General features: G+C 40.5%; 1 protein-coding gene across 1 annotated transcript in view; it reads left to right on the plus strand.

The window, feature by feature from the left end:
- Positions 1–27669, plus strand: part of WDR27 (WD repeat domain 27) — a 425210-nt gene that overhangs the window by 44492 nt on the left and 353049 nt on the right. The window contains exons 12-14 of the mRNA XM_089669697.1: positions 516–649; positions 3774–3844; positions 22803–22881. Of these exons, the coding sequence (XP_089525823.1) occupies positions 516–649; positions 3774–3844; positions 22803–22881 (284 nt within the window). The remainder of the gene's footprint in view (positions 1–515; positions 650–3773; positions 3845–22802; positions 22882–27669) is intronic.

Here is a 27669-nt window from a genome sequence, read left to right on the forward strand (position 1 = left end):
TAAATCTGACCGTTGTCACAGCAGCAACCAGTCCCACTGGAACTAGTCTGCAAACTTGGCTGACAAAGAACTTCACTTAATTAGCTGACTCAGATTTTCTGTAATCAGTTCTGTCATTTAACAGTGTAAATGCAAAGGACTAAACTAAGATGGGGCATCTCGCTTCATAGATGTTGTACAGCCTCAACCTATGATCCAAGGTGTTATCCACAAATAAACTGATTGGAAGACTAACAAGATAATTGCAGACACCACAGAAATTCTACACATCAGTTCTGTTGTTACTATACGTTACTTACCTTAACCTTTTTAGGCCAAGTTAAGTTTACTTTAGTCAAACATCACTGATTCCAAAGTGGTTAACTGCAATGGAACGTGTACTGATTGGGATTAGTTAGATTGTTGGGGAAGCAGGCCAGGTTAATATTCACGAAATGCCCAGAACCTTAGAAATATTCTATGCCCTCCATCAAACCAATAATGTAATGCTATAATTGTGTTGTATTCTTTTGCAGGATTTTTGTTTGATTGCGTCATTGTTTGAAAATCAAATATCACTTCTTGAAGTTGACACCTGTACTTTGTGGCGGTTCCAGCAACGGGACCTGCAGTCCTGTGCATTAGAGACTAATTTGTCTATTGTTTCCAGGTACTTGAAAATAAACGTTTTACAATACTATAGATTTCACAGCCAGTCCTATGTGACAGTTATTATGATTGACCTACTCAGGACTGCACCTTATAATGTTTATTTTATCAGCAGATAGCCATGTTGGATAAGCAGTGAGTCTTTTTATTAATCTATAGGTAATGGAAGTGGTACATAGACCACTGAACATCAATAGTATGGTGACAAAGTTCTTTAATGCCACACTGCCCAAAGATGCAGGATTACTTCCTTTTTTTTGTAGACTTATTTTAGCATATCTAGAGAATGGAAATGATTGCACCGGATCCCTTGAGATTGGGAAATGATTCTTGTGCTTGTGGGTGGTGGCTGACAATCCCAGCCATACCAGAGTTGGTGTTTTTACCCACTTGTGGTTGATATGCCTTACATAAGCCTGAAGTTTACAAAGGCCTCCAACTACCCTTTTTCCTTCACAAAATGATCTTTAAAAATAAAATCCAGCAGTTGGATCAGGACCATGTGTCCAACTGTCATTTAACATCTACTGCTAACTTTAAGCCTTGATTCACATATATGCGAATTTGGATGCTTTTTGAACCACAGCGATTCGCATGGCATGTACACCAAATGGCGTTTTTGTGAAACCTGTTCATATATGTGCGGGTTGGCCGCAGTGCAATTTGAAAAAGAGTCCTGTGCACTTTTCAGTCCAGTTCAGGTGCGATTTCCAATCTCAATTGCAGCGGATTGGGCTTTAAAATCACACTACAGACTGACCCACACATATGTGAACCCAGTGTAAGAGTAATTTATTATTAGAAAAGAACCTCTAGGTGCATTTGCAAGCTTGCTGTGGCAATTCATCTTCCTAAGCTGCCATGAAAATGTTCAAATGCCTCTCAGGATAGACCAGTGCAGACCTTTGATAAACGTGAACTCAAACTCTAAAGCTAGCCATATACTATATTAATTTTGGTCTGTTCTTCATGAACCAGCTGAAATTCTCTTAGTGAGGGGCCCCATGGGCCCCCACTCACACAACTTCCTTCAATTAGATGCACCTGCTGTTTGAGTGTTTTTACAGCAGGCGGGCTTACTGTCAAAAAATAATAACCACAGTAGGAGATACATCCTTCCATACTGTATAGTGTGGATGTGGGAATCTCTTTGATTGATATATATACAGTTGCAAGAAACAGTATGTGAACCCCTTGGGATTACGTGGAGTTTTGCATGAATTGGGTATAAAATGTGCTCTGAACGTCATCTAAGTCACAACAATAGAAGAACACAGTCTGCTGAACATAATACTACACAAACATTAGATGTTGCCATGGTTTAATTGCACATAACATGTAAACATTCACAGTGCAGGGAGAAAAAGTATGTGAACCTTTGGACTTAATAACTGGTTGACCCTCCTTTGGCAGCAATAACCTCAACCAAATGTTTCCTGTAGTTGCAGATCAGACCTGCACAACGATCTGGAGTAATTTTGGACCACTCCTCTTCACAAAACTGTTTCAGTGTAGCAATATTCTTGGGATGTCTGGTGTGAATCGCTCTCTTAAGGTCATGCCACAGCATTTCAATCGGGTTGAGGTCAGAACTCTGACTGGGCCACTCCAGAAGGCGTATTCTGTGCTGTTGCAGCCATTGTTTTGTTGAATTACTTGTATGATTTGGGTCATTGTCCTGTTGCATCACCCATCCTCTGCGGAGCTTCAGTTGGCGGACAGATGGTCGTACGTTTTCCTGCAAAATGTCTTGATAAACTCAATGATAAGAATCCGTCCAGGCCTTGAGGCAGCAAAGCAGCCCCAAACCATGATGCTCCCTCCGCCATGTTTTACAGTGGGGATGAGGTTTTGATGTTGGTGTGCTGTGCCTTTTTTTCTCCACACATAGTGGTGTGTGTTCTTCCCAAACAACTCAATCTTGGTTTCATCTGTCCACAGTATATTTTGCCAGTAGTGCTGTGGAACATCCAGGTTCTCTTTTGCAAACTTCAAACGTGCTGCAATATTCTTTTTGGACAGCAATGGCTTCCTCCGTGGTGTCCTCCCATGTACTCCATTCTTGTTTAATGTTTTCCTTATTGTAGATGTGTCAATAAAAATGTTAGCAAGTGCCAGAGATTTCTGTAGGTCTTTAGCTGACACTCTGGGATTCTTCTTTACCTCATGCAGCATTCTGTGCTGTGCTCTTGCAGTCATTTTTACAGGACGACCATGCCTAGGGAGAGTAGCAACAGTGCTAAACTTTCTCCATTTGTAGACAGTCTGTCTTACCATGGACACATGAACATCAAGGCTTTTGGAGATACTTTTGTAACCCTTTCCAGCTTCATGCAAGTCAACAATTCTTGATCCCTACAATTCTTGATCTTCTGAGAGCTCTTTTCTGCGAGGCATGGTTCACATCAGACAGTGCTTCTTGAAACCAGTAAACCCAAAACAGGTGTGTGTTTTTTAAGGGCAGGACAGCTGTCAGCAACACATCCAATATCATCACACTGATTGGAGTCAAGGTTGGCTCACTCCTGGCTCCAATTAGCTCTGGGAGAAGTCATTAAGCTAGGGCCTCACATACTTTTTCCTCCCTGCACTGTGAATGTTTACATGTTATGTGCAATTAAACCATGGCAACATCTAATGTTTGTGTAGTATTATGTTCAGCAGACTGTGTTCTTCTATTGTTGTGACTTAGATGATGTTCAGAGCACATTTTATGCCCAATTCATGCAAAACTCCACGTAATCCCAAGGGGTTCACATACTTTTTCTTGCAACTGTATGTGTATTGTCATCCTAACTAAGTACACATATTTCTATTTCATTTAATGTTTGCGTTATTTGTTAATGTTTATATATTGATGATACATTACCACATTACATAGTACAAAGAACCATTCTTTGAGGTTGTGGGAGGAAACCAGAGGAAACCACACAGACTTCAGAAGAAAATACAGACTCCATGCCCACAGTGAACAGCACATATCCTCATCACACATATTGTTTTATTTAAATATATAACTGGTATTTTATGAAATGTCTGGGTTTCTAATATTTCAGAAATTATGTAGAAGCTGGTTTCTTCCTCAATGGAGTAACTTAATTCGCTCTTTAATTTTTTTATTTTAGTAACCCTCTACTATCAACATCTCCATTATGTTTTCACTCTCCTAAAAAATCTGCCAGTACAAAGACAAGTGGTTAGTAAAACCAAACCAAATTTATATATACTGTATGTCTTTGGTAATAACTTTATATTGCTTTACTATAACCTCTGTGGTTGAACGTGTGAGCTGTACAGTTTATGAGAACTTTGGGCAACTGTAGCAAACAGGGAACCTGGTGATTCTCCCATTCTCAGTTAAATCTTGCATTCTCTAACCTACATTTCAGTAAAGTTTTGACAGTGTAAGGGGAAATGAAAGTGCTGGCCAATGTGGCCTGAAAGTGTCTCATACCGGAGCTTTATATTAGCCACTTAAAGGTACAAGATTGCATTGTACTCATGATATCGCTTCTTTATTAAGATGAGTAAACAAAATTGCACAAATCAGGATCTGATATCTGTAAATGTCTATCAATTTACCGCTACTGAGCTGGCTTGTTCATCTTGTTTTTATTTTCTCCAGAGAAAACCAACTCTGAATGCTAAGCAAATAGGTAGCTGTTCCTATAGCTAGCAGGATAATCAATGTTTGAATGTGTGTGCTATACAATTTATTATACAAGGAGGCCAGTCAATTTGTGAACTTGCAGCTATATAATTTATTATACAAAGAGGCAAGTGAGTGTGTGGACCCTTGTTATACCAATACAATGCTGCCAGCTTCAGATTCATGTGTTAAACCCCTGCCTGGTACTAAAGGTCATAGGACACTCACAAACCTCTTATGTCTCCAAAAAAGAGGTGGACAGTATAGAATTTGTTCATTCATCTGAAACATTGTCAGTTCACATGGTGTATATTACTTGTCTACTCACATTAGGGATAGTAAAATTGCACATTTGTCACACTTCCTTCTTGGAGCATCAGTGATATAGAAGAGTCTTTCAGTACCCGTACTCATTCACCAAAAAGATGACTAAGTCCTTTATTAACCCCTTCGCACTGGCGCCTCCCGACCCTTTAAGGGGTTTCTGATGCCGGGAGGCGGGGTGGGGTTTAGGGTCATGTGACCGCCATGATTAATTGTCACTGCAGTCACATGATCAGAAAGGTCCTGATCGCAAGAAGAAATTGGGACCTTTCTGTGGGACACCAACACGTGCTGTGAACGCGCAGGGCACACGCTCTCAGCACATGTTTGTTTACAAATGGTATGCAAATATGCTGCCGCTCTGCATCAAGGCACAGCCGCTGAGAGGCCGCATATTTGCATACACTTGGCGTGAAGAGGTTGCATAAACATTTTAAAAATATCCCCAATGTAGATCCATCGTTAATCACGAACGCTGCCACCACTCGCACGACAAAGAGAAACGCACCACATCGGGGGGAAGTGGCTTTTCATTCAGGGGGAGCTAATCGCTGGGAACCATTTTTTTTTTTCTGTGTGGGCAGCGGTGGCATTCATCCTGATTGACAAAGGATCTACATCGGGGACATTTTTTAAAAAATAAAAATCATGCGTCACAAATTGTGCTGTTTTTATTTACACTAGTCAATTTTTTGGTGAATGCGTAGGGCTGCTATGAACCCCATATTCACATGGGAGGCTGGGATCTGGGGGCACCCTTGTTAAAGAGAGTTCCAGATTCTGATAAGCACCCCTCCACACCCTCAAGACCACTGGTCAGGTTTGTGGAGTTTGTGGGTAAGAAGCCCTTGTCCTCATCAATATGGGGACATGGTGCTTTGCCAGGTGCTCCCCCTGACAAAGCACCCCCCAATGTTGAGGGCATGTGGCTTGGTATAGTTCAGGAGGGGGGAAGGGATGCACACTCATTCCCCCTCTTTCCTGGCATGCTGGGCTGCAGATAAGGGTCTGGTAGGGATTTTGGGGAGGACTTTACACAATTTTATTTTCATATGAGGTCCCCCCAAAATCTATACCACACCCAAAGGGACTGCTATGGATTGGGGGGGGGGGCACATGTGTTTTGATTGTTTGTTTGTTTTTTTGCTCTCAGCTCTTTTGTTTCTATTCTGCTGTCTGCTTGGATTCCAGGGATGAGTCGCTGGTTGTTAGGATGCTGGCAGGTGCTGGCTCCTTAACAACCTGCAGTGCTGAGCTAAACTGTCACATTTAGCAGTGGCAGGAATATCAATGCTAAATGTTTCAGTTCCTGCTGCAGCAAAAACGCACATTAAAGACAGCAAAGAACAAAAAAATTACCTCATGCTGTATTTAACATGCATTTTTTTGTGAAATACATGTTCATGAGTTAAATACCATATGAGTTATTTTAACTCCAATAGTCATGCAACATTTAACTCGTAGTCAACTGAACCTGTGTTCCTTATACATGTAGCAGGATATTGTTTTTTACTGCAATGTTGAGAGGTGTGTTCTGTAGTTTGACAGTATTTTATAAAATATAGTTTGCCCAGTTTTGTCTACCATGTAAGTCCTTATGTTTTATAAGAAAATAATATGTGTTATTTTTAATGGCTTTAACAAACTGATTGCCTGACTGTGCCATGTTGTTACCTCATGCATCATCCAAAATAAGTATGGCATAAAATCATTTTTCCTTGTTAAACAGATTAAGTTAGTAAGTGGTAATGCAAGCCTTGAAGCTGTCTGAGGATTGTGTGCTGACTTCTCATGTTCCAAGAGGTTTGGCGCTCTTTAGATTGAAATCACCTACTTGTTATAGCATAAATCTTGTGAGACAGCAGCTTCTGGTTCAGCAGTTTTTCTTATATTGAGCAGTTTTATAAATATTCTTGGAGTTTATATGCTATATTTAAAATGATACTAAAGCTTTGGGTTAAAAAAAAACATGTCATACTTACCTGCTCTGAGCAGTGGTTTTGCACAGAGCAGCCCAGATCCTCTTCTTCTTGGGTCCCCTGCTAGCGCTCCTGGCTCCTCCCCTTTGACCAGTGCCCCAAATAGCAAGCCTCTTGCTATGGGGGCACTGGGGCGTGCCCTTTTTAATTTGCCTGGAATGCACCTACAGCCACGGCTCGGCCCCACCCCCTGCTCTCTCTTCATTGGATTGTGATTGACAGCAGTGGAACAAATGGCTTCTGCTGTTGTGTCTCAGCCAATAAGGAGAGAGAGTCCCGGGACAGCTAAAGCTCCCATGCACATCGCTGGATTGAGAGGGGGCTCAGGTGAGTATTGGGAGGGGGCTGTGAAGGAAGCAGCACACAGAAGGTGTTTTACCTTGTAGGCACCAATCACAATCAGTTGGTTGTATTTTCACTTGCATGTGCCTCGACCCCCCCCCCCCCCCCAAGAGGTCTACACATCTGTTCTGGTCCTTCTTCAACTTAGAGATATTCCAATCTTCAGATACTTCAATGATCTGCTGCTGTGAGAGCAGACCTCCCTGGCTTTGGACTGAATGGGGTTTATTTACTAAAGCTGGAGAGTCCAAAATCAGACTCCCTTCTGCATAGAAACCAATCAGCTTCTAACCTCAGCTTGTTCAATGAAGCTTTGGCAATGAAACATGGAAGCTGATTGGTTTCTATGCAGAAGGGAGTCTGATTTTGGACTCTCCAGCTTTAGTAAATAAACCCCAATGTGTCCATCATTTGGTGGACGTTGGAGGAATACAAAAGGATCATAACAATGAGAAGTAATTACTGATTTCATTGCTTCACTTTGAGTAATTAGGAAATCTCTTGGATACTTTTCAGTCTAAATTTTTCCTGTTCAGGCAGACGTTGACAGAGTTGTAGAGTCAGGTTCAGCAAATTCAATCTTTCATGCAGTGTTGCATACAATTGCTAAGACTGATCATATTTAGCTTCAAAACTATTTCATTTGCTCAACTCCACTGGAGAACCATGGGACAAAGCAAGCCTTTTTTTTTTTTGACATGATGATCTGTTTCCACTTCAAAACCAGGATCTTTGTGATGGTAGTTTCTGTCTAGGTTTTTTTTTCTTCACTTATCTTGGGAGATTGATTGTCACGAGCCCTCCATTCTGACAGCTCACCTGTCCGAGTACTATCAGATAATTCCACAGCTGTGGTCATCAGGAGGGCATCGGGAGTTGTTGCTGTAGCAATGGAGGTATAATCTATCCTGTTCTGGGAAGAGCTTCATGTTCCAGTGATTTCAACATTACACATTACCTGGGTGAAAAGCTGGCAGGCACATTTTCTCAGCAGATAATGTCTGGACCTGGCACAATGGGCTTTGAGTCCAGAAGTATTTTGTGATGCTGGACCTGACTGTGGACTTCTCAAATACTGTGGCGACGCTTTAGGATCAGTTAATCCTGATCTATGTATTTCCTCCAAATAAAATTTTACCTTTTCTACTTTGGAAGATTGAGGCTGAGAGTAGTCCAGTAATTCTCATGGCTCCAGATTGGCCTTTACCTGATCAGCTGAATCTGTTTCCTTGAAGACCAATATTCTACCCTGCTTCTTTGTCACTAGCTTTGACAGCCTAGCTGTTGAAACCCAGGTTATGAGCGATAGGAGCATTTCAGAATCTATACTTATTTTTACTGATGTTAGATTATGGGGGTTCCCTATGTGCCTTTTCAGTGGACTTTCTTTACTCTAGGGCAGTGATGGCGAACCTTTTTGAGCCCGAGTGCCCAAACTGCAACCCAAAACCAACTTATTTCTTTCAAAGTGCCAACACTGCAATGAAACCTGAATATCGAGCTTTTGGTTTAGAAAAAACAACTCGTACAGTAGTGCAAACTAATTAACAGTACAGGGATGACCAGAGACTGCGGACAGTACAGGGATGACCAGAGACTGCGGACACAGTACAGGGATGACCAGAGACTGCGGACACAGTACAGGGATGACCAGAGACTGCGGACACAGTACAGGGATGACCAGAGACTGCGGACACAGTACAGGGATGACCAGAGACTGCGGACACAGTACAGGGATGACCAGAGACTGCGGACAGTACAGGGATGACCAGAGACTGCAGACACAGTACAGGGATGACCAGAGACTGCGGACACAGTACAGGGATGACCAGAGACTGCGGACACAGTACAGGGATGACCAGAGACTGCGGACAGTACAGGGATGACCAGAGACTGCGGACAGTACAGGGATGACCAGAGACTGCGGACACAGTACAGGGATGACCAGAGACTGCGGACAGTACAGGGATGACCAGAGACTGCGGACAGTACAGGAGATGACCAGAGACTGCGGAAAGCACAGGGATGACCAGAGACTGCGGACAGCACAGGGATGACCAGAGACTGCGGACAGTACAGGGATGACCAGAGACTGCGGACAGTACAGATGACTGCTGACCTTTGGGGAGGTGGGGAGCGGGTACCTGAATTTGACAGGTACCCGCTCTTACTTCCGCAGAGTTTTTTTTTATCTTACCTGTTCCTTTATCCAGCCGCGCGCTGTCTTCCCGGCTTCTGTAGTGTGGGCGCTCGTCGGACAGCCGGATGCCCAGTGCGCATGCGCGAGAAGCGCTGCGCTTTGTGATTGGTCCGGCGGCTTCTGGGATCTGTCATGTGTCCCAGGTACCGCCTTACCATTCACAAAGAGCACTGCTTCTTGCGCATGCGCACTTGGGACCCGGCTGTCACGCACACTACAGAAGCCGGGAAGACAGCGCGCCGCTGGATAGAGGGACAGGTACGGTCCCACTGCAGAGCTGAGCGGCCGGCCCGGTATTCTGACACGGCGGCGGTGGAAATACCGGACCGGCCGCTCTATATTCGCTCCATAAGACGCACTGACATTTTCCCCCCTTTTTTGGGGGAAAAAAGTGCGTCTTATGGAGCGAAAAATACGGTATTCTCCTGGCGTGCCCACAGATAAGGCTCGGCGTGCCGGCTGTGGCACGCGTGCCACGGGTTCGCCATCACTGCTCTAGGGGATAGAACAACATTTGCCCCTTAACACCTTCAAAGGTAAGGCACTGTCTGGTCTTGGTAATCATTCACTGATTTATATAATTATATTCCCTTCTACTGTGAGATTCAAAGCTATCATTTTGAGGGCTACAAAGACCTCCTTTTCAGCCTATCTGTGACTTCTACTTGAGGTTATTATCATGTAAGCTAGTTTTTCTTGTGTTTATCACTTCAGCCTAAAGGGTTTCTCAGTTATCAGCTTTGTCCTTTAGGGAATCCTAAATGATCCCATATAGGAACAAGGTTGTTATGAGACTGGTAACCTTCCTTTTACCCAAGGTGGCTTCTGACTTTCACCTTAATGAGATTTATGTCCGGCACCTGTTCACCCTAAGGCAGTCTGTCTTCATTACCTTGATGTGGTAAGGGCTGTCAGGGTTACCTTTCTGCCACTGATTCTTTAGCAGACAGATTCCTTGTTATTTTCAGAATGTCTCAAAAGAGGTTCTCCAGTTTCCAGATCTATTTTTTCTAAGCGGATTCAACAGGCTGTTGTGCAGACCTCGAAATTACGAGACAGAGTACTTCTCTTTTCCTAATGAAGCCCACATTTATAGGACAGTGAGTATTTCTCTGGCTTTTTGTCACCAGACCTTGGTGTCATAGATTTCTTAAGCTGCGACCTAGTCTTCTGTACATACTTTTCCCTAAGTTTTACAAAGTCAGCCGCCACAGATCCTAGTTTCTGCCAAAAAGTCCTGCAAGCAGCTAAAACATATTTATTGCCCTTAGTTTTCTTTAGTTTCTATTCTTTTTTTGTTGGGCTGGTTGACCTGTGTTTTGTAGGTGTGCCTGTCCCTCAATTTGGACTTCTTTTGGATATTCCTAGGTTGCTTAACATTTGTCTAGCTGTGTTCCCCGAAAGACAATAGGGAAAATAGGATTTTTGTACTCACTGTAAACTCTTTTTCCTCAGTGAGACACAGACATCAACAAATATCTGTCAGGGGTTATAACAATTCTACACTCTATCTAAAAGTTACCTTTAGGCTACCATACACAGGTCAGTTTTTGGGAGCATTCAGTAAATATTCCAATTATAATTTTTATCAAAATTATCAAACAGTAGGACCATATTTATGAACATTGTATCCAATGCATGTATTTTGAGAAGACGATTGTTCTTTTTGATCCTTAGCAGACATAAAGTAGAAGATATTTTATTGTTAAATCACCCTTTAACCTAAATTATGGTTTATAATGGTAACATTTTTGAAAAAGTATTTTATTCAATAATATTTATCATATTTTTCAAAATGAGCCCCTGAATAGTCAATATTAAAAGAGGGGTGCTAACAATGGCTTACACCCAGAGGTCTGTTCAGTCACAGAAGTTTCATGATCTGTTTACTGATACATTTGCTTAGACTCAAGTAAAATACATAGGAGCTAAGAATTCATTCAAAACCTTTCTATACTTTTCCATATAACTCCGAATAGTTATTCATTTTTCTTAAAGCTAAACTCTTGAAGTGGGGTTCCCCTCCACACTGCAATGGATAATTGTTTTTTTATGCCTAGGATAAAGGACTTTTGCTCTACTTATCTAATCCCTCAGTTCTGCAAGCTCCCTCCATGCTTTGTGACTGGACCCACTGCCTCCTGCGTTCACAGGCACACTGACATCTTCACGTACAATGCAGGGTCTATAGCTCTGCATTGCACAGGAGGATGCCTAGAGACAGCCCACATGCCCACATGCTGGGGTACTAGGGAGCAGCGGGGAGCTATCTTGGAGCAAATTGAAAGATAAGTAAGTCTTTGTTACCAGTACATTAGGCATACATGAGCATTTACCTCTTGCAATGTGGGGAAACCCTCTGCATGGAAGGATGTTTTTCCCTAGAGTTCAGGTTTAAAATAATATGGGCTATTGCAATCAGGAATGCATTTTTACATCAGTGAACCTTTTTTTTTTTTTTTTTTTTTTTTTAGCTGTAAAAGGATAAAAAAGTGTGGTTTTTCTTTTTTGAGATTTGAAAAAAATTAGTCTGTATTTTGCATCATGAGAGTGACTGAAATGGGATGGAATTTAGATTTGTGATCTAAAAATACAAGTTAGTCTAAGGCATAAACTTCTAAGTCATTCAGATTTCCACATAAAATGGAATGAGGCATATGAATAAGCTTGAATTTAACTCACACAGCTAACCACAAAAATGCAGCACAAGGTACCAGAATTTTTTCCTCGTTAAAATTAATTGCAACTCTGCCATTGAAGTATGTATGTGTTACAAGACTTACAAAATGATCGATGATCACACTTAATTAAAATGAAACACTAGATCAACTGTGCTCAGAGGTGGAAAAGCAATCTATTATCTGCCCACAGAGCTATCCGTGATGTTGTCTGTGAGCTAAACTAGGAATTTTACCAAATGGCGTTTATATTCTTGACTTTTGTTTTACTGCAATGAGTTATGTTGTAAGTGGCTTTCCAGACTACCAATGTCCTAGGGCTATTAAATATGCGCACGGTAAGCATTTTTGTAAACCACACCATTACGATTGAATTTTTAACACCTATGCTCGTGTTGTCATTTTACAAATCACATGAAATGCCAAAATAAAGTTAAATATTAATTGAAAAAATAATTGATTCCTCTAAAATGTATTTAGTTTCTTTCAAAACATGTTACATTAAATGGTAAAATATATTTTTGTAGGATGAAAAATTAAATGACTATGCTTGGGATTTTTTCTCCGTTCTCCATGCTGAATGCAGTTTTAGATGTATATAAACTAAAAACAAAAATTTAATATATTGGCGCTTACAGTCCTTAGATGCGGTGGTTGCATTCATTTTCTTTTTTCACACATAAAACATTTTCAGCAAGCACAGAAAATACCAGCTAATATCTCTGCTGCATAGCTCAAACGTCTGCCTGTGATACAAATTATTTTACATAAATGCTTTTGGTTGTCTTGGAAGCCTAGCAACATAAATACAGGCTAAAAGTGGGTAAAAAGCCTTAAAATGTTCCCCCACCCCTCCTCCTACCTATCCTGCCTAACCTGTGTCATAAAGTTGTGTGTACTTACCTATTTTTAATCTGCTATGGTCCAGTCACTTGATCCTGCAGCTCTGGCTCTACTAAATCAGTGAACAGCTGCTGCAGGTAATTGAAGGGAGCTTTGACAACAGATGGGCCATGGGAGCCTATGGGTGATGTCATGGCTCGGGAATTCCCAGCTGTTGTTGAGCGCTGCTTGAGCTGGTAGAATGGGTTGCTCAGAGGTCTATAAAAAATAAACTAAAGCAACATGTAGTAAGGAAAGAGGAGAAAAAGAAGAAAGGAAGGAAGGAAGGGGGTGCAATGTTAGATAGTAAGACGTTTTGCTTGGGAAAGGCTGGTTATAGTCCAGCAATGCATTCCAAATGCGCAAGAACAAGGTATACTTATCTTTTAGAAAGGTGGTGAGTTTTTTTTATTTTAAGTGCATCATTGAAGCAGCATTAGGTCCAAAACTAAAAATGTAATCCTGTATATTGCAGCTTACCAATCATTGGATGTGGTGGCTGCGATCGATTTCTACTTTAGGCTTTTTTCCTTCTGTTTTTTACCTGGTGATCTGGCCAGTAATCAATATTAGAGTACCTACATAAAAGAGACACCTTTGGACAGCAGCATTGCCAGTCTGGGGGGAGATTAGTATTAGATGCATTAGCAAGTTTAGATACACTAATCATATTAAAACCAAACTCCAGCTAACACTTTATATGCAGTTTACAGCAAACCGTTTTGTTCCTTTTAGATAAACGTTTTACATAAATAAATGTTGGGCATTGTGAGAACCCCTATCCATGTTAAATGATTTGTCTCAACCATCTAACTGCTACATCTGCAGGACAGCTTGTTCAACAGACTTACTGGCAGGATCACTAGGTGAAAATAAAAGAGAGCCTACAAAAGAAAAGTAATGCAGCCATCACATCTAAGAATTTGCAAGCTGCAGTATAATAAATGTTTGCTTTTGGGTTTAGTGCCATTTTAAGTCTCCTTGTCACCTCATGAAATCTGAGGTTGGGGGTTTTCCATGTTTGGCTATAGTCATTTTTGTAGTGTTGACTATATGAGTGATGAAGGTTAGTGGGAATTTAGGTCTGTTGCCTGTTATATACGTAGTTTCATCTGTCTACAGCAGGGGTCTCCAAACTTTATAAAGAAAAGGCCAGTTTACTGTTCTTCAGACTTTAGAGGGGCCAGACTGTAACAAGTGGGAGTAAAAAATGACATATACAGTAGTCAGTGGATAAACAATGCCCCATCATTGGTTTCAGTGGGACAAATTAGTGCCCCATTGTTGGCATCAGTGGGAGGAATAGTGCCCCATTATCGGTGTCGGTGGGAGGAATAGTGCTCCATCAGTGGTGTCACTGAGAAGAATAGTGCTCCATCAGTGATGTCAGTGAGAAGAATAGTGCTCCATCAGTGATGTCAGTGAGAAGAATAGTGCTCCATCAGTGGTGTCAGTGAGAAGAATAGTGCTCCATCAGTGGTGTTAGTGAGAAGAATAGTGCTCCATCAGTGGTGTCAGTGGGAAGAACAGTGCTCCACCACTAATGTCAGTGGGAGGAATGGTGCCTCATCATTGGTGTCAGTTGTGGATTGAATAGTGCCCCAAGGGCCGGTTAGATGGAAGCAAGGGGCCACATCTGGCCCAAGGGCAACAGTTTGGAGACCACTGGTCTACAGCCTGCTTTGACTATCTGCCTACATAACTATTCTGCCTGATTGCCGCTTGCTGTCACCTCTATTTGATATAAACTGTCGCCTGCCAATGTGGTAGTTTGCTTTGACTACCTTTTTAGGTTGTAAGCTTTTACCAATAAGGCAATCTGAGAGATGCAAACTGGGTGAGCCCTTCTACAAATCTCAGTCCTTCTTGTGGTTTTCCAAACCAGACATTCCTTAGACTCCCTGACTAGGAGCTGTTCGCACCTACCGCAAATGACACAGAACAGCCACACTGATCCTTGACAATAAATCTTTGTGTCTTTTACTTTTATGCTGAGAATTTTGGAACATCTATCTTTGTATGATTAAAGAAACAGACTCAGACATCCTGCATATCCTAAATGGAAATGTCACTATGTTTTTTAATCATGTCATCTAATTTCCTCAGATAATTTTACAAGGTAATTATTTCCATTGGAACTATTAACTCTAGCTGAATAATTATTTTAGTCCATTGTCTAATATCAGACTGTATCAAACACAGCTGGTATGTTGCTTAATTTAGGTATGACCACTTGCATTTTGGAAGGTTTTATCCCCTTCATGACTAGGGCATTGTTTTTGCTATTCAGCACTGTGCTACTTTAACTGGCAATTGTGCGGTCATGCAACACTGTACCCAAATTAAACTTTTGGGTTTTTTTTCACACAAGTACAGCTTTCTTTTGCTGGCATTTGATCACCACTGGGTTTGTTTAATTCTTTTATATAAACACAAAAAAAATACCGAAAATGTAACCCCCCCCCCAAAAAAATAAAATGTTATACTTTCTGTTATAAAACATAGCCCATAAAAAAGAAAAATCCAATTTTTTAAATACATTTGGGCCCAAAATGTATTCTGCTACATGTTTTTGGTAAAAACAAAAATCCCAATAAGTGTGTATCAAGTGGTTTGTGTGAAAGTTAGAGTGTCTACAAACTATGGTGTGTTTGTGTGTGTGTGTGTATATACAGTTGTGTTCAAAATAATAGCAGTGTGTTGAAAAAAGTGAATACAGCTCAAAATCCTTCTAATAGCTTTTATTCTCATATACACAAATGCATTGGGAACACGACACATTCTATTCCAAATCAAAACATGAAGAAAAATAGATCAAATTTGTGTTGTTCCTCTAACAAATTTGAAGAAAAGTGAATATTAGACTGTTCAAAAAAATAGCAGTGTTTGTATTCTTTTTTACAAACTCAAACATTCACTGAAAAATGTTTCAAAATTTTGCTTTCCTTTGAATCACTTAATTATTATTTAGTTGTATAAGCACTGTTTCTGAGAACTTCTGTACATCTGTGTTGCATGGAGTCAACCAACTTCTGGCACCTGTGAACAGGTATTCCAGCCCAGGATGATTGGACTACATTCCACAGTTCTTCTCTATTTCTTGGTTTTGCCTCAGAAACTGCATTTTTGATGTCACCCCACAAGTTTTCTATTGGATTAAGATTCAGGAATTGGGCTGGCCACTCCATAACGTCAATCTTGTTGGTCTGGAACCAAGATGTTGCACGTTTACTGGTGTGTTTGGGGTTGTTGTCTTGTTGGAACACCCATTTCAAGGGCATTTCCTCTTCAGCATAAGGCAGCATGACCTTTTCAAGTATTCTGATGTATTCAAACTGATCCATGATCCCTGGTATGCGATAAATAGGCCCAACACCGTAGTATGAGAAACATCCCCATATCATGATGCTTGTGCAACCATGCTTCACTGTTTCACAGTGTACTGTGGCTTGAATTCAGTGTTTGGGGGTCGTCTGACAAACTGTCTCCAGCCACTAGACCCAAAAAGAACAATCTTACTTTCATCAGTCTACAAAATGTTGCGCCATTTCTCTTTAGGTCAGTCAATGTGCTCTTTGGCAAATTGCAACCTCTTCAGCACGTCTTTTTTTCAACAGTGGGACTTTGCGGGGGCTTCTTGCAGATAGCTTGGCTTCACATAGGCGTCTTCTAATTGTAACAGTACTCACAGGTAACTTTAGACCTTCTTTGATCTTCCTGGAGCTGATTGTTGGCTGAGTCCTTGCCATTTTGGCTATTCTTCTATCCGTTCAAATGGTTGTTTTTTCGCTTTCTTCCACGTCTTTCAGGTTTTGGTTGCCATTTTAAAGCATTTGCGATCATTTTAGCTGAGCAGCCTATCATTTTCTGCACTGCTTTATATGTTTTTTCTCAGAATTTCCAGTGGATGACATGGCTTCCCAAATCAACACAGACTGTGGAAACTTCACACTGGACTTCAAGCATCTTGATGTGTGTGCCTCTCCATTCTTCCTCCATACTCTGGGTCCTTGGTTTACAAATGAGATGCAAAAGTTGCTCTCATCAAAATAGAGGACTTTGGACCACTGAGCAACAGACCAGGACTGTTTTTCTTTAGCCCAGGTAAGCCCACAAGTTTTCTATTGGATTAAGATTCGGGGACTGGGCTGGCCACTCCATAACGTCAATCTTGTTGGTCTGGAACCAAGATGTTGCACGTTTACTAGACCTTCTTTGATCTTCCTGGAGCTGATTGTTGGCTGAGTCCTTGCCATTTTGGCTATTCTTCTATCCATTCAAATGGTAGTTTTTTCGCTTTCTTCCACGTCTTTCAGGTTTTGGTTGCCATTTTAAAGCATTTGCGATCATTTTAGCTGAGCAGCCTATCATTTTCTGCACTGCTTTATATGTTTTCCCCTCTCCAATCAACTTTTTAATCAAGGTACGCTATTCTCCTGAACAGTGTCTGGAATGACCCATTTTCCTCAGAATTTCAGAGAGAAATGCACTGTAACCAGCATGTACAACATTTGCTGCCTTCCTTCCTTAAATAAGGGCAATAATTGCCACCTGTTTTTCAAAGAATGAATGACCTCACTAATAGAACTCCATACTGCTATTATTTTGAATATGCCCCTTTCAATTAGTGATTCAATTACACAGAATCAGCAGCATGCATGTCATGACTGTTGGGTCTGTTGGATTTCTATTACTCTACTACACCTGCTAGTAAATTATTTGCCATTTAGATATATCATTTCTACCAAAAACAGTGATTGATTAGGTTAGTGATGTCTGACTGCTATTATTTTGAACACAACTAATTAGAATATCGTGTTTATAAAAGTTCATTTATTTCAGTAATGCAACTTAAAAGGTGAAACTAATATATGAGATAGACTCATTACATGCAAAGCAAGATAGTTCAAGCCGTGATTTGTCATAATTGTGATGATTATGGTTTACAGCTCATGAAAACCCCAAATCCACAATCTCAAAAAATTAGAATATTACTTCAATAATCAATAAAACAAGGATTGTACATAGAACAATATTGGACTTCTGTAAAGTATAAGCATGCATATGTACTCAGTACTTGGTTTGGGACCCTTTTGCATCAATTACTGCCTTAATGCGGCGTGGCATGGAAGCTATCAGCCTGTGGCACTGGTGAGGTGTTATGGAAGACCAGGATGCTTCAATAGCGGCCTTCAGCCAGGTTTTGGTGCTTTTGGCAGTGTGGGCAGGTGCCAAGTCCTGCTGCAAAATGAAGTCAGCATCCTCATAAAGGTCATCTGTGGAAGGAAGCATGAAGTACTCCAAAATCTCCTGGTAGATGGCTGGGTTGACCCTGGACTTAATGAAGCACAGTGGACCAACACCAGCGGATGACATGGCTCCCCAAATCAACACAGACTGTGGAAACTTCACACTGGACTTCAAGCATCTTGATGTGTGTGCCTCTCCATTTTTCCTCCATACTCTGGGTCCTTGGTTTACAAATGAGATGCAAAAGTTGCTCTCATCAAAATAGAGGACTTTGGACCACTGAGCAACAGACCAGGACTGTTTTTCTTTAGCCCAGGTAAGCTCACAAGTTTTCTATTGGATTAAGATTCGGGGACTGGGCTGGCCACTCCATAACGTCAATCTTGTTGGTCTAGAACCAAGATGTTGCACGTTTACTGGTGTGTTTGGGGTTGTTGTTCTGACATGTTTGCTGTTCAGGAGCGGCTTGAGAAGAGGAATACGACATTTGAAGCCCATGTCTAGGATCCGTCTGTATGTGGTGGCTCTTGATGCACTGACTCCAGACTCCTTGTGAAAGTCTCCAACACTTTTGAATGGCCTTTTCCTGACAATCCTCTGCAGGCTGCGGACATCCCTGCTGCTTGTGCACCTTTTCTTCCATACTTTTCCCTTTCACATAACTTTCTATTAATGTGCTTTGATACAGCACTTTGGGAACATCCAACTTCTTTTGCAATTACCTTTTGAGGCTTTCCCTCCTTATGGAGGGTGTCAATGATGCACAACTGTCAGGTCAGCAGTCTTTCCCATGATTGTGATTCCTACTGAACCAGACAGAGAGACCATTCAAAGGCTCAGGAACCCTTAGCAGGTGTTATGGCTTAATTAGCTGATTAGAGTGGGACACTTTGAGCCTAGAATATTGCACCTTTTCACAATATTCTAATTTTCTGAGATTGTGGATTTGGGGTTTTCATGAGCTGTAAGCCATAATCATCAAATTATGGCAAATCACGGCTTGAACTATCTTGCTTTGCATGTAATGAGTCTATCTCGTATATTAGTTTCACCTTTTAAGTTGCATTACTGAAATAAATGAACTTTTGCACGATATTCAAATTTTTTGAGTTTCACCTGTATTTGCAAAATGATCACTGCTGATGTACCGACATGCATCTCATTTCTTGAGGCCCTTAAAAAGCCAGGACAGTACATGTATCCCTCAAATGACCCCTTTTTGGAAAGTAGACAGTGTGAGGTATTTAGTAAGAGGCATTGCAAGTTTTTTGAAGTTGTAATTTTTTTGGCACAATTTTTTGGAAAATTAAGACATTTTTTTTTAAAAAAGTTTTTTTTTCCCACCATTGTTTTTATTTATCGTCATCAGTGCAGTACAGCATCATCATATGACTGGTGTGGTGGTCATCAGGGACACTGGTGACAGTATGTTTGAAAAAAAACCAAAAAGCTAAGAAAACATATTTAAAATCAATTTTAGGGTAGGGGTGATAAGGATTTTGTCTTCACACTGTTATTGCTTATACAGTGAAGATCACGGTTTAAGCAATAGTTTTAGCTGTCAGCTTGCTTTTGGTCGTGATCTGTGATTGGCTACAGTTAATCACATAGTACAGATAGCCAGGTACCATGTGATTGCTGTGGGCCAATCAAAGATCACTATAGTAAGCATGCTGTTCATGAATGGAAAGCCATTCATGATAGGTTGTTTACATTAACATGTAATTGCTATGACCTGTCATGTTACTGGTAACTGTAACATTGTCACAGGAGGAGGACGCTGTGCACTTCTAACCAGGAGCAGGCAAAATGACATACATGCACATGATTATGCCTGCACGTGAATAACCTACTTTGCATCAATTTGTACATTTTAATAAAAAGCATTTACTTACATTTTGTAACGGGAAAGGGGAAAAATAGATATTTTAAATAGTAACTCCAGGGTAAAATGTTTTTACAAAATCTGATGGGTAAAAAACAGTTAAAGTGGTTGTTAACCCTTACCTATACTCAATGAAGTGACTAGCCTCACGTGATACACAGATATTAAACAAATCCTCCTACATAAGTTGTACCTGTTTATTTGCACCATTTGTCCTGTGCATCATTATAAAACTCAGAGATTAAACTGATTTTTCACAGCCTCCCAAAGCAGGGGGCGGGGAGCTATTTGAAAGGAAGGGACACACTGCCTTTGCATAGCACACAGGAACAAAGCTGAGGTTCTCAATCCCAGGTTGTGTGCTGGAGATCTCTCCCCTGTCACCTTTTTACTTCTTGGTCTCAGGAAAACTTGTCAGAAGTGACTTATGCTGCTAACAGAATAACTAGACAGCAGAGAGAAATTACACTTAGTGCTTTGGAGAGAGGCAAGTAAACTATAGAAATATTTGTTTTGTTCAGATTTCGTGTCTGAGGTTTACAACCACTTTAAATCTCGGGTGTATGCTGTGTCCTGGATCACTGCTTCATTGTTTACATTTTAATTGCTGGCAAAATTATAGCTTTTGATAGAGGTTTGTGGCTCTCCTACACTGCAGCTGTCTTGGGTTTTTTTGCCCACCCCTTCTCTCCTAATGTCCAATCATAGAGCACATTGTAATTTGAAGCAGGTCAACTGTAAATCCAATGTCCCTATCAGTGAATTCTAAATGATCTCAGAATCATCTCAAACTGATCAAAAATTGATCCCATGGACACAAGCCCAAAAGCTGTGGACACTGGCCCTAATACCTGTACACTTTGTCACCACATTTTACCTTTAGAGAGACTGCGTCCCAGTTTTCTACTGGGACTGGCTGCAAATATGTAAGTTTCTTGTGCAAGGCAAATAAGCATACTTTTCCTTCATTCAACAACACAGTGCTAAGTACCTTAAAGTGGAACTGAAATTGTCTTTTTTTTTTTCAGCCAGAAGGCTATTCATTACAAAAGAGAATGAAATGTGCTGGAGTTCCGGATAGGGTGCTCCTGACGTCCTTTCCCATCCCGTCTTTTCTTCCCCTTTTTACACCTTTCCCCTTCCTATCCACTTTGCCTTTCCTGCAGGGAAGGCCTCTGCTTATATACTTTTCTGTTTTCTATGTAGTGAACCAAATATATTTGCATTTACCTCATAACTACCTATGACCTAGGTATTGGCACCCAGTTCTTGCTTTTTGCTTTCACTGTTAATTTGTTATGGTACCATTGTCTTTTGTTATACTTACTGTTCTGTCTTTTGCAACACCTCTACTACATAATGTACGATTCCTACTGATTTGCAAGTCGCTGATACTCCACTTCTACTTATACACTTGTTTAAAGTTACACGCTGTATTCTTTAAAACCTGTAATACAAAATATTATTTATTTATTACAGGTACTTGTATAACGCCGTCAATTTACACAGCGCTTTACATATTTATATTGTACATTTACATCAGTCCCTAACCCTCAAGGGGTGTACAATCTAAGGTCCCTAACTCACATTCATACATACACATACTAGGGCCAATTTAGGCAGGATCTAATTAACCTACCAGCATGTCTTTGGAGTGTGGGAGGAAACTGGAGTACTTATGGGAAACCCACTAAGGCACAGGGAGAACATGCAAACTCCAGGCAGGTGGTGCCTTGGTTGGGATTCAAACCAACGACTCTAGTACTGCTAGGCAGAAGTGCTTACCATTTAGCCACTGTCGTGCCCTAATTGAAAGAGAAGTTAAAGGACAGAATTATTATTATACAGGATTTATTTAGCGCCAATGGTTTGCTCAGCGCTTTACATTATAGTGGGAAACAATACAGTAACAATACAGTTCAATACAAGAGGGATTTGAGGGCCCTGCTCCTTGGAGCTTACAATCTAGGAGGGGGGGTGTGAGTGGTACAGTAGGTAGTCACTGTGGGGGATGGAGTGGTTGGAAGAGTAGAGGATATCAGAATTAGCAGAGGGCGGGATAGGCTTCCCTGCAGAGAAAGGTTTTCAGTGATCGCCGAAAGGCAAGTAGAGTAGGTGATAATCTGATAGATTGGGGTAGGGAGTTCCAGAGGATGGGTGACACCCTGGAGAAGTCTTGGAGACGAGCATGGGAGGAGGAGATAAGGGAGCTAGAGAGTAAGAGGTCTTGTGAGGAGCAGAGTGTACGGTTAGGGTGATATTTAGAGATAAGATCGGTTATGTAAGGTGGGGCAGTGTTGTATGTCATTGTTAGAGTTTTGAATTTTATGCGTTGGGCAACTGGGAGCCAGTGGAGGGATTGGCAGAGAGGGGTGGCGGATACGGAACGGTTAGTGAGGTGGATGAGTCTGGCAGCAGCGTTCATGATAGACTGGAGGGGGGATAGTCTACGATGAGGTAGGCCAATGAGGAGGGAGTTACAGTAGTCGAGGCATGATATGACAAGGGAGTGAATGAGTTGCTTTGTGGTTTCTGGGGTTAGGAACGGTCGTATCGTGGAGATGTTGCGGAGAATTAGAATTAGGCAAAGACATTCCTATTTTGTATTTCATGGCATGGAGGCATTTTTACTTTATGGTTCCAACAGGATTTCCTGTGTATAATTTTTAATCAATAATGTGCCAATACTTCCTAACCTTTGTTCTCCTTTTAAGTTTCCAAAGCAATTTTGATGAAAGGAGGGATCTTCTGTTTTCTTGTTAGGTAACATTCTGTTAGTTGCATTCATATTTGAAATAGAAGATGTATTGTCCTAAGTGATATGCTGTTTATGTAAAAACAGCCAGAAATTCCACACATGTTAAAACCATGTGTATTGAAAAGTGTCTTCTGAGCACATTGTAACATTTCCTTATGCACATAAGAGTCTTGGAAATGGGCAATTATAATGACTTTTTTTTTTCAGTTTTGCAGACGAAAATTAAAGACCAACCACTTGTTTTTAACAACAAAATCAAGTCATCTGGATACACTGCTGCACCGAGGTGAGTAAAAGGAGATTGTGTTCTGACTTTTATGTAAATAACTATTAGCAGCTAAAGGTTCTTGTGTGACAATCTAAATGGGCCCCAAATATAGTTACTATAGGAACAGGCCTTGTAAAGGAAAAAAAGCTTCCTTCATCGCTCCTGAGTGAGCCACATCCTACTTCATTTGTGTCTCACTGCAGACACTCCAGAGCAGGATAGGAGGGCTTTAGCAGCTGCTGTCAATCTAGAAAGCAGTGGGCATGGCTAGTTGTAGCTTAATACAATTTACTATAGTGGTCAGAGGAGTGGTGGTGGGCAGCTTGGCCAAAGCATCTTTTATACCCTAGTTAGGTTACTAGTACATAGTGCTCTGCTTTATAAATGTCCAAATGTGATAGTCAAGATCATCCCAGACAACTCTATGACTATCTATTATCTTGGTAAGCCAAGGTAATTGGAAGCTAATAAAAGATACAGAATTCCTTGAAGTGATTCTTTGTTAAAAGTTTTTTTTTACGTTTATGTATTCTATGACTTTATGTAAAAAATGCTGCACTAGCTGTCCTAGCCCCCCCCCCCACCCCTAAACACTTACCTGGCTCCTCTCACCTCTCCAGTGCTATCCCATCTGCAGCATCATTCCTCCGCTGCTGTCAGTCAAACTACAGTGAGGAGGGAGTAGGGGTGTGGTTTACTAGCACTGTGTGTGTCTATGGATGCACACAGCCTGGCTTGGAAGTATGCCCACACAGGTGCTCCCTTAACACACAGCTTGCTAAGGGGACACCCAGAGTGAGAATAAGCGGAGAGCACTGGCGTGTGACTTCAGAAGTGGAAGTTGAGGACTGCTTTGAACAATATAATTGAACAAAGCAGGTAATTATAACATCTTTCCTATTTTAAAGCAAAACAATCATTCAATATTACTTTAACGCTATAATCTACAAACTATTTCAACAAGCATCATTGATTATGTTATAAAGATATTGTGTCCATTTAATTCCCTCAGCCCATCAGTATTGCTGCTGAACTTGGCCTTACCAGTTCATCCTATATAGAATATAAAAAAAAAGTGTTTATATCATTTGTAGACTAAACATTTACTGTAATATTGCCTCTGATCATAGCCTTAGCCGAGACTGTAATTTGTCAAAAGAATCTCAGAGGAATCGGACTCCTGGTCTGCAGTAGAGAAATTTTGTGGGATTAAACGTTGTTTAAATTTAGGTTGACAGCGGCACTCATGGGCAGGAACACTCATATTGTTCCTATACTGTACATTGATTCACACACATATGGCATTCTTACTGTAAACTGCATTTATGGTTTATAAACTATGTAAGTTATTATAATGGGTTTCACTGGTCTAATTATTTACAGTATTCTATCACACATAAATGACAACGTAGGTCTTTTTTTTTTTTCAAGAAACCACTTCAGAGATGGGTCTTGATCTTTAATAAAATCAATTTAAATATCTTATAATGGAAATCATCAGTGAGAGGTTATAATAATTAGGCTGGGTTCCCACTTGTGCAGTGTGGTATATCGCATGTGATTCATACAGGAACTGCACCGCATTCCTGTGCAAATCACATGCAAATTGTGTGCGGTGCGATTGGAGCCATACATTCTGTATGGCTCCAATTGCCCCACATCCGCACCAGAAAGGTGCAAGACCCTTTTTTTGGTTTGCACTAGAATCAGAACGCATGGGTATTCAAACTCATGCGATCCGATACTGCACATCGCACCGCATTTTGCGGACTGATTTTAGAGTGTTGTTAACTTAAGAGACACACCCGCAGCGGTTCGCATGAACGGGGTGCGATTGTGGTGCGGTGCGGAATTTGCACAGAAAACGCTGCAAATTCCACACTGCATCAGTGTGAACCCAGGCTTCCATTCAAGATAGTAGCCAGGATCTACAGTATACCACACATGTCCAAAATGTTTATAGTATTAACCACTTGCTGTCTGCCTGCTGTTTATAAACGGCAGGGCGGTGGCAGTCCAGGGGCGGGTTGCCGTTCATAAACGGCACCTGTCTTTTCTAGCTGTGCGCGCTCCCTGGGAGCGCGCAGCACCGCGATCCGGTGCCCGCTGTGTCCTCCGGACACAGTGAAACACCGATCGTTGGACGAGACCTCTGTATGAGGTCCCGATCATGTGATCACTGATTGGCCAATCAGTGATCACATGCAAAGTAGTAAGCAAGATGTCACTTGTGACATCTTTGCTTACTATGTGTGAAATCTGTGAATGATCACAGAGGTCACATGGTACAAGGCTATTCACAACAGCCTTGTACCATGTGACAAGCTGTGACCAATCACAGCTCACTCAGTACTTCTCATTGACTGCAACAATGCAGACAGAGAGAAAGAGAAATGATTGCTTTTATATCATATATGGGTGTAAAAGCAATCAGTGTAAACAAAAAAAAAAAAAAAATCTTCATCACCCCCCACAAGTAGTACAGTGTCACCATGGTGACACTGTACTGCTAGGGTGACAGTATGTAAAAAAAAAAAAAAAAATGTAAAAAAAAATGTTTAAAAATTATAATTTTTGGTTATAAATTAATTTGGATTTTTTTTTTACTAAAAAAATAATGGAATAAATGTTGGCCAAGATTTAGGATGAAATATTATTTATTTGCAAAATTGTATAAAAAAAACACCTTTTTAAAAATTTTTGGACTTTTTCATTTACATAGTAAAAAAAATAAAAATCCCAGCAGTGAATAAATACCACCAAAATAAAGCTTTATCTGTCTCATAAAAATGGTAAAAAAAATTCATATGGGTACAGTATTGCATGACCGCGCAATTGTCATTCAAAGTGTGATAGCGCTGAAAGCTGAAAATTGCCCTGGACAGGAAGGGGGTAAAAGTGTCCGGACAGGAAGTGGTTAAAAGGACAGAAAAGAAGGCTAAAGTTCATATATTCCAGCAGTATATATTGCTGCTACATGGAGTACTTTATTCATTAGGCAGTTAAATGAAATGCTTGCTTGCTTCCTGCAATCATTTTGGAGTGTGTGCCTGTGGCTTTAGAACAACACAGAATTTCAAGGTGTTAGTGGATAATACTTACCAAACATCTGATGTGATGATTGTAATCACATGCTAGTTTTATTCAACTTAGAAAATAGAATTGTAGATCCTTTAATAGCATCCATGGTGATATGCAGCAAGTGGTACAATATCAGGAGTAATAAAAGTAGTAACTACTGACAGTTACTGGATCCAGCTCTGAACATACAGTAATTTTGGTATGCTTTCTTCTCTTCTTTTTGTATTTTAGTTAATAATATTTCTCTGTAGCAGTTGAAAAGTTGAATTTGGTAACATTTTCCAAATAATGATCACAATGGTGGAGTATTTTGTTATAAAATGTTTTCAGAGGGGTTGCGTATAGAATTTAAGCTCTGCTGAATATCCAGATACTTTGGTGTCATTAGCTTCTATGATTATTCAGAATAGATTGGTGTGCAAGTTACAAGTACAAGCTCTTTGCAGTGTAAATTTCATTGACAAAAAGATTTTCGTCATAGTTTTTGTCAGCTGCGTGTTTTCAGAGATGAAAACTAAAGGAAAATAAAATTCAGTTTCAATTCAGATGACTAAAATACAACTAAAACTAAAATGGCATTTTAGTCAAAAGACTATGATTAAAACTAAATTTAAATTTGAGGTCAAAATGAGCCACTTGCCATCTGGGAGAGTTTACCCCCTTCATGACCAGGCCATATTTTTCTATACGGCACTGCGCTACTCTAACTGACAGTTGCGCAGTTATGAAATGCTGTACCAATATAAATTTATATTCTTTTTTTCACACAAATACAGTTTTCTTTTGGTGGTATTTGATCACCACTGGGTTTTATATTTTTCATTATATAAAATAAATAAGACCAAAAAAGTTTGAAAAAACAAAACAAAACATTTTTTACTTTCTGCTATAAAATACAGTTAGGTCCATATACAGTATATTTGGACACAGGCACAATTTTAGTTTTTTCAGGTATTTACCAAAACATATTTAAGCTATAGTTATATAATGGATATGGGCTCAAAGTGCACACGCTCAGGTTTAATTTGAGGGTATGTACATCCAAATTGGAGGAAGGATTTAGGAATTACAGCTCTTAAGATTAGCCATCCCCCTTTTTCAAGGGACCAAAAGTAACTGGACAATTGAATCAAAAGCTGTTTCATGGCCAGGTGTGGGATACTTCTTTGTTATTTTTTCATCAATTAAGCAGATAAAAGATCTGGAGTTGATTCTAAGAGTGGTATTTGCATTTGGAATCTTTTGCTGTGAATCTACATCATGCGTTCAAAGGAGCTGTCCATGCAAGTGAAACAGGCCATTGTAAGGCTTCAAAAATTAAACAAATCCATTAGAGAGATAGCAGCAACATTAGGAGTTGCCAAATCAACAGTTTGTTATATTCTGAGGAAAGAAGAATGCACTGGTGAGCTCAGCAGCATAAAAAGGCATGTATGTCCATGGAAGACAACAGTGGTGGATGATCGCAGGATCCTCTCTATGGTAAAGAAAAACCCATGCACAACATCCAGACAAGTGAAGGACACTCCAGGAGGTGGGCGTATCATTGTCAAAGTCTACAATCAACATAAAACTTCACAAGAGCAAATACAGAGGGTTCACCACAAGGTGCAAGCCATTCATAAGCCAGAAGAATAGAAAAGCTAGATTAGACTTTGCCAAAACATTTTTAAAAAGCCAGACCAGTTCTGGAAAAGCATTCTTTGGACAGATGAAACTAAGATT

This window comes from Staurois parvus, unplaced genomic scaffold, assembly GCF_062004578.1.
Source record: "Staurois parvus isolate SC_StPar_1 unplaced genomic scaffold, SC_StPar_1.0 ptg000081l, whole genome shotgun sequence".
NCBI classification, from domain to species: domain Eukaryota; kingdom Metazoa; phylum Chordata; class Amphibia; order Anura; family Ranidae; genus Staurois; species Staurois parvus.